The 8,837-nt window shown below is 39.8% G+C and overlaps 1 protein-coding gene across 1 annotated transcript; it reads right to left on the reverse strand.

Annotated features, from left to right (window-relative positions):
* Positions 1-247: 247 nt before the first annotated feature.
* ppic (peptidylprolyl isomerase C) lies at positions 248-8,837 on the reverse strand. Its single transcript, XM_084055805.1, has 6 exons — positions 8,684-8,837; positions 6,745-6,858; positions 6,432-6,525; positions 6,023-6,090; positions 5,511-5,627; positions 248-3,496 (listed from the first exon to the last, which is right to left on the reverse strand). Exons 1-6 carry the CDS (start codon positions 8,789-8,791, stop codon positions 3,368-3,370), a joined length of 630 nt encoding a protein of 209 aa, XP_083911931.1. The 5' UTR covers positions 8,792-8,837; the 3' UTR covers positions 248-3,367.

Genomic DNA, 8,837 nt, shown 5'->3' on the forward strand with positions numbered 1-8,837 from the left:
CATCATTTAATTCACTTCAAAGGACATTAGTAAGATAGGAAAATTCCCTGATGTACTGAGTGGGACATAAGAAAAACATAAGCTCTGCTTCTTCTTTAAAAAAAAAATAGATTAACAAAGACAGTGAGAGGAAGATCACCAACTAATTAAAACAAATCACTCCTCGAGTCTTTTGCAATAGCATTTATTGTAGAAAATACACTTGCTTGGCACTTCTTCTATACTGTTATTATTGTAAAGAAAGAAAACGTTTGTTGTGATATGTTTATTAGCCAAGTAAACTTTTAACTGAACATGAACACAATGGCAGATTAACATTTTGTGATTTCAATCAGTCTCTTTTCTACACCATCACTTTAGACAAAAAAGCTCTAAAATTGGCAATTAATCATCATACAAAAACAACAACAGCAACAGCTTGTTCACACCATCAGCATTCTTCATGGTAAATCAATGGCCAGCCCAGAGGCTAATGCCTGATTTATACTTGGTTGCGCACCGTTGCAGACCTAAAATAGCAGATCTACAAGCTCACAACACGTCATGCTGCGACGCGCTGTGAGCTTGTATATAGACTATTTTAGGTGTGCGACACAACAGACGCACACCTAGGGCTTTAGGTTGTTATCTGGGTACTGCATTGTCCAGGCAGCAGTTCACATTAGTTTGAATGAAAAATGCTGTTAGAATGATGGTGGTGTTAACTGTGGCGCTAATAGAGTAGTGGTCATCTCCAATCATGAAGACTGGTAGTTTTCATTCTAGCAGTGGAATCAGGGACCATTTTGGCATGGGGAATGCAATTAATCTGGTAGGGTAGTAAACTAACAGTTGTACGGACCAGAGTTAAGAACCACTGCAAAATATTGCCCCCCCCCCCCCCCAATGTAACAGTTGAACAGCAAAGAAATGTAAAGTTGTTACAATATCACTTTTAAGATTGTAATAACCCACAGGAAAATGACTTTCTATATACCTAGAATATTTTGAACAAAGACTGACTCACATGACATTAGATTTGACAGCTGCTCATTTACACACTAGTCTAGGACAAACAATACATTTCTTTCATTGTCTGAATGTTGAGCTCTTTTCATTTTGTTAGGTTTGTTTTTGCAAATGAACAGTACATAACACATCAAGACAAATAATTTAAAAAAAAACGACATGAAATGCATACAGGTTCATGATCAATGCTGTAAGAAGACCATTGCATTTTAAACATAACTTATATAGTAACAATGACACATGCATAACAGTTTGTAAACTTGAATCACAGTATATGTGGCTTTTGGCTGCATAATCATGACAGTGCTACCTGGATGAACAGAAGTGAATGCATAGAAGTGAATTGGCAGTAGTAGGTATGTCATTTGGCAATTAGAGTTTGATTTGCTACATTACGATAAACAGGTTATACTCATATACCTGTCATGTTTAGGTCTACAGCATACGTTTTCATACAAAATACACATAATTTGGCACTTAACTATTTGACCAGCTTACTGCTACTGTGTGTGATGGTATATGAGTATGTTTAGTGTTAGTGTTTACAATATGCAATGAAGGTAGCTGGTAGTAGCTATCCACTAAACTTACCATACTGGAAATAAAGAAGTCAACCTGTCATTAGAAAACTGTTATTTTGTCATTTTATGAGCATCAAGTTTTATAGTGAACTTTTCACCTAAAACTGACAAATGTAACTTGATAGACATATTGCACATTAAAATAGAGATTGCATAATGAAATCATTTACAGTAAGTGATATGATATTCTTAAAAATATGACCTATACTCTGGACAACACTAGTCCTTAAATGTTGCAACAATTATACTAGCAAATAGAGGCCATTGCTTAAAAGTATGTTCAACGTTTATACGACTTTGAACTTTAAGTTTAAACGGATGTAATTGTATACGATAGCGATAGGTAGCTTCATACAAGCAATCTTTTTGGTCAAAGTTGTATTACAACCATGCTGTTAACTCCCACTAAGCATTGTTAGCTGTTGCTATGGTAATTTATAAACCAGGGAGTATGTTAGCCATAATTTATAGCTTTCTCTTGGTTAATGTATGAGCCTACCTATTTCAATAACACTTTTCTGTCAGTACATGTATTATTAACTATTATTATATATATAACACACGTGACAATTTTCTTTAAGGTGGTTATGGGTACTTTGATGATCCTGTTGTACTTAATCACAGTAGATAAGGCCTTCTCACATATTATTGCTACAGGAGAACAGGCAAATTCAAAACTACTTTTTGTTATTAATGTGTGTTCCACAGACCAGTTAACTTGAGAAAAAAAGAAACCCTGTCATATCGTATCCTTACAGACACACTGAAACACTGTTTCTAGTTTCTTTTTGTTTCTTCTAGTAGTCTATAAATCACACTCTTGGCATGGATGGACCCTTGTTAGTGAGCTAGCAATATGTGTGTGGCTGATATGCTCTCTTAATAAATTAATAAACAATCTGTATTAAATAAACTCTGCACATAGTAGACATCATTCAGAAGTAACATCGTTGATAGCATACGGTATATACTTGATCACTGGCATCAGCCATGGAAATGGATTTCAGGTACTTTCCTTGTACTACTGTTTGGGAGTTATTCACTTATTTTCCTTATAGACACCATTCACTCTGGATAACTGCCAGATATGTAATATAAAACACACTAGCTTGGACTGAAAAATACCAACTGCAGCCTTGAGTTTTATAACTATGTCCTTCCCATGCGTCAAGGCATATTTTGCACATTTCAAGTGGGACTTCTGAATGATCATGTATATAACATAATACAGCCAGTGTCAGTGTCCTGAATAGATTCTGTCAAGCTTATATAAACTTGTATTCAACTTGTAATTGTTAGCTAACATTGTCCCAGATTTGGAGAGAAGTTTGGAGAGTTTCATGACACAAGGGCCAAAGAAAACAGTTTATATTTTATATTTTAAGCATTGACGTGACTCATTTGAAAATGTAGATATTCATTCAAAGCTTTCTGCAGTGCACTGACTCTGTGTTCCATTTTCCAAATTAGTTAGACCCTAGACAAAAAACAATTTCGAAATCTGGTTGGTTTAAACTACTGGTGCCAGATGTCTGGGGTTTTGCATGCAAGGACAATACTTCAAAAATGTAATAATGTAAGGATATAAAAATGAACTTAGTATATGTTTTTGTGACCAACACCTTCATGACTTTTCCTGAACAGTCAAAATACAGCAAACCTCACCCCAACTGGTCTCTCAAATAGGACAAACAAACAATCAGAATTCCAAATTGTGTTTGCCTCAGTTCAGATAGTGCTGAGATGAATAACTATGATATAAAGATGTAAAAGGCTGTCTACCATCCCTCTACCTCCACAACGAAGGGCTCCTTTACAGGAATCCTTCCACTGTTGACAATCACACACTCAGTGTAAGGAAGGTTTCTGTCATTGGTGTCCTGAAGCTCGATGGTGTGGACCACCGCCTGGGAAACAGGAAATGGGTGTATCACATAATTACAGGCATACTAGTCATATATAACTACATGGACCAATAAGGTAGTTACAAATGGATAAAAGAACACTGAGGAGTTAACTGTGAAAGGCCTAGGAAAAATGTGATTAGATTTTTATGGATGGATACAATTAATGTATGCTTATATGTGTGTTCTTGAGTCTTTTTTTGTTGTTGCTTTTTTGCCTTTTACCCCTTTTTCTCCTAAATGTGGTCGTTAAACCAATTGATTCCTCCCCACACATATTTCTGTGTGTTGTCCGTACTCTTGAAACCTTCCTGCTGACCTGCCAGTGAGGAGCCCCCACTGGGAGGACGTAGAGCCTTCGTCCTACTCCTCCCGCCCAACACTCCCCGCTGACAGGTGTCTGTAGGAATACGTGCAGTGACAAATATCATCCTCCCTGTCCGGCTTCCCTTCCCCGAACACGGGCCAATTGCATTCGTATAGACCAGTGTTTATCAACCTTTTTTGTGCCAAGGCACACCTGGCTTAGCCAAAAGATCCCAGGGCACACCTAGATATACGGTGTGTATATATATATATATATATATATATATATATATAGGAAATCCGGTGATATTCACCTGGTATTCCTAAACGTAACCTCATTAAACTATGCCTAAACCTAACCTTATTCCTAACCTTATCCTCAGTAAAACAAATACAGGAATACAAGAACCGCTGGTCCGCGAAAATAAATGGGGGCGAGCGTGTTTTGGGGGCGAGTTTTCCGCCCGGAGTTTTTCTTTTCACTGAGTTTTTCTCTCCGTGGAGGAGTAATTAAACACTACAAACAACTACACGGATTTGACACAAACACACTGGAGTGTTTTAGAAGCACTTTATAAGAAAACTAACACTTATGTATTGTTTTATTGTTGGACATTCATCATGGCATGTTATTGTTATAACATGGGCTTTTGGGACAGGACAGTCCCTCTTAGCAGGTACAACGTTCAGGTCCGCGTATCGACCCGTTCCGACCCACTTAGTAATACTACTGAGTGCCAAAGCATGTTGGCCTACCCTGTGCCCTTTTTATACAGTACCAGGTAGGACAACATATTTGCATTCCTATGGGTGATGGTCGCTACACTGAATGGACTCGGCCGTGGCATGTGTGAAACGGATGATGGCCGTATCGATTGACGGACGATCGCCTTTGTTCTCGAGGGGCGGTTCACACTTTCTTCAAACTTCGCGGTACACCTGAGCAGTACCCGCGGTACAAAAGTGTACCTTCTACCAGGGTTGATAAACACTGGTATAGACGCTCGACACAGCTTGATGCACCGTGGTGGATTCGAACCACCAGCCTCCGCGGTGGCGGGCATCTGCTTTATCACTGAACCACCCGAGTGCCCGTGTTCATGACTTAATGTGCATGTGTATGTAGCTACACATGTGGGTTTTGTAGAGTAGAGTAGAGTAGATGGCTAGATGGATGCATAAATGATCTGAATGTGTTTGTGCAGGTTGGTGTCTGTACTGTATGTATCTTTCACTGAGTCTGTATGTACGTGAGCAGGGGTCATCAATATGTCCATACACGGATAAATGTGTCCGTGGTAAAGACTTAAAGAAAATTTAAAGAATTTTTTATTTCATTTTGTACACATCATTATAATGTTCTTATTTGATCATCATATCCAATTACTGAATGACAAGTCTCCAGGTTTTCTTCAGAATATGATTTACTACGACACTATGGTATGGCACATTAGGAGTCGACTATTACTAGTGGTTCTCAAATGTTTTATTTGCAAAGACCCCATTAACTCTGAGAGTGTACCAATGGTGTACAAATGACCCTAGGGTTCCATTTAAACACTCCATTTGGCAAAAATTTAATTTTTACAAAAATGTCCAACAGCATTGCGATGACCCCTGTACGTGAGATACGTGTATGGTTGCCTGTGCATGTGTGTATAAACAGTGCCAGTTTGTGACTGTGTGTGTGTGTGTGTGTGTGTGCACCCACCATGCCATCCAGAATCTTGCCAAACACCACATGTTTTCCATCCAGCCAGGGAGCCTTGGTTGCAGTGATGAAGAACTGAGAACCATTGGTATCTGGCCCAGCATTAGCCATGCTGACCTAGCATACACAACCACACTACAGTCACTTAATTACTAGCATATAATACATGAGTCTGTTATGTATGTTTGCTTGTCTGCTAGTGTTGATGGCCAGTGTTAAGCCTCATTTATACTCTGTAGTATGATGGTGTTGCGTGCTTACAATAACAGATTCTCAAGCTAACAAAGCCTACTGGTGTGACACGTTGGTTTGCTTGACTATCTGTTATCAGCAAGCGACACCATCATGCGATGGAGTAAGAATTAAGCTTTAGCCATGCTCACCAGCATTATACATCAGACCTCAGTCAGTTAAGCAACTATATTACACCTATTGTAGGTGTTAGCCTAATAGTAGAGAAGAGACGTAAAATAGAGAGTGGCATCAGCAGTAGTGTGCGTTTGCGTGCTCACCCATCCTGCCCCCAGGTGTTTCAACTTAAAGTTTTCGTCAGCAAACGTGGTCCCATAGATACTGCGACCTGGTTGAGTAGAATGAGGGTAGGAGGGTAGAGGGCAGTAAACAACAGAAATGTGGAGGGGGAGGGTTGTTGTTAATGCCTTCTGCATTACAGGAGGTGCATGTGTGAGTTATGTTTCAACTGTTATCCACTGTAATGCAAAGTCCATTCCTAAATCACAATTTAGGCATTTAGCAGATCAGGAATTTAGCAGTTCACCAATCAACTGATCATAAAATAGGGCTGGGCAACATGTCCAAGATCAAATATAAAATGATCTCCATAAAAGTATATTAAAAAAAGGGTACCAATTCATGAGCCATGACCTTTAAATTAATATATTAATTAAGGTTGTCTCCTACCTCCAGTTCCGTCCCCAGCTGTGAAATCTCCTCCTTGGATCATGAAGTCTTTGATCACCCTGTGGAACTTACTGCCTTTATAGCCATAGCCTTTCTGTGGAGACATACTGTAGTAGGTAAATTCACACTAAATGTACACTGTACAGTATGTGCTTGCGCACATCCATAAATGCTAAATATTTGTGTGTATACATGTATTTGCAAGTGTATTTAAATCTGTGCTACTTTGCATGTATTAGTAGGCGCGTGCGTGCGTGCATGCGTGCATGCGATGGTGAGTGTTTGTGATTATGTGTGACATATTTTGCAATACCTCTCCAGTTGCTAGGGCAACAAAGTTGTTGACAGTGCGAGGGACCACTTCTCCAAACAGGCCGATGACTATTCTTCCAACCTCATGACCTGCTACGGTAATGTCGAAGAACACCTATAAATATAAAGTACACACAGTTGTAATTAAATAAAAACACACGCACAGAAACACAGTGCTAGGCCTATAGGGAAAAAAGAAGCAATCCATGTATGTGAACAGAAAATGTATAATCCTACCCGGTGCTTCACAATAAAAATATTTGAAACAGAAACACAGTGCTATGTAATAGCCTTTGGGAACCAAGCAGGGAGTGTCCCATTTTAATAGTCTTTGGTATGACCCAGCCAGGGGATTGAACCCTATACCTCCCAATCTCAGGGCGGACACTCTAACCACAAGGCCATTTAGCTATAAGAGTGCCATCTGCACAAAAAACGTGTATAGCCCACATATAATGAACAAATGGCTTTTAATTGTATGCTTTATTCAGTGTAGAGAGACAGGAAAGCAAGGGCTTAGAATTAAGAGAAGAGAGACATGCAAGACAAGACAGATTTGAACTCTGGCACACAAGAAGCTCTAGCCTGACACTCAGCCTGAATTTTCATTTCGTTTCACATGCCAGGCTAGCGATTCAGGGACTGGAGCCAGGCTAAAGAAGCTCTGCTCTGTGCACCAAACAAAGCAAGGCTTTTATTTTTAAACACTTTATTGTGGTATTTCTTCATTGACATTATTTGTCTGTCTGACTGCCTGGCCTGTGGAGTTAAACCCAGGAATATAATAATAATAGATGATGTTTAATTAGTTTACAACTTGCTACCCTTGCACTTTTGCAATCTTATGGCTCTTGAATAGGCTTCTATAATATGTGGGTGTCAGCCAGCCTGTACACGTGTCTGCAAACACACAGAGAGAAACACATTCCTTTATGTCATTATAGAATAATTAAGAACTGTAAAAACGTCAGCACACACACTCACTCACACACACACACACACAATACATAATTGAATTGCTGCATGGCTTGGCTAATCCCAAAATTCTATGAAGACTAGACCTATCTGTGGTGACCTGATATAATTTCCATTGTAATAATATTACATTTCTTTCACCCGCTGATACACGTCTGACCCACTGAGTTTGTAGCTACTGTTTATATTTGGGCTGCAGAAAACGCATTGCGCTAATAATAAGCTCCATCCCTGCCTCCCTGCTTAAATATAGGCTAAATGCGCCGCGGCCAATGTGGGTTTTTCTCCCCAGATGTTCTGGAAGATTCCTGCATGTGCCCCAGAGACGTGTGTGAGTCAATCTACGCTCTAGCCATGGATCACACAACGGTTGTCTGTCACGACCGTCATGGATGAACTTCAACCTGATGTTTGCGCTGTCTCCCCTTTTGGTCCGTACATCTACATAAAGGTTCAGATTTTAAATATAAAGTTCTTACCCCATGACCACGCATGGTACAATTATGTTCGGGCCCTCAGAAGTACCTGTATCTTCCGTATTGTTCAATAAAAAGCATTTAATCCAATCGGTGGCCATTTTCTCATAGAGTTATAATGTATCAGAGTGCAATATACCTCCCAACCGATAGGGTCGCGTAGTTGAAAGCATATGGAGAAAATACGGATAAAATGGCCACCAATCGGATAAAAATGCTTTTTATTGAACAATACGGAAGATACGGGTACTTCTGAGGGCCCGAACATAATTGTAACATCCATGGCCATGGGTTAAGCACTTTATATTTGAAATATGAACTTTTACGTAGATGTACGGGCCAAAAAGGGAGAAAGTGCAAACACCAGGTTGAAGTTCATCCATGACTGTCACATAATATATGACAGTCATGTTTCAGTGCTATCTACGCTCCAGAGAGCTGTACGTACAAATCAGCACAGCCGTCAAGATGATCCGATAGACAACCAACCTTCTCGGTCACTTTGGGTCCCGTTCGGCCTTTCGAACACGCCACGTTCTGCGGAGACACCACAGCTAGGAGAACGAAAGCGGACACCAATGTTTGGAGCTCCATCATCTTTACGCAGCAATACTATACCCCGCAGACACCCTTCTGTAGCGGA

The sequence above is a fragment of the Gymnoscopelus microlampas genome, assembly GCF_963454915.1.
Source record: "Gymnoscopelus microlampas genome assembly, chromosome: 4".
NCBI lineage: Eukaryota > Metazoa > Chordata > Actinopteri > Myctophiformes > Myctophidae > Gymnoscopelus > Gymnoscopelus microlampas.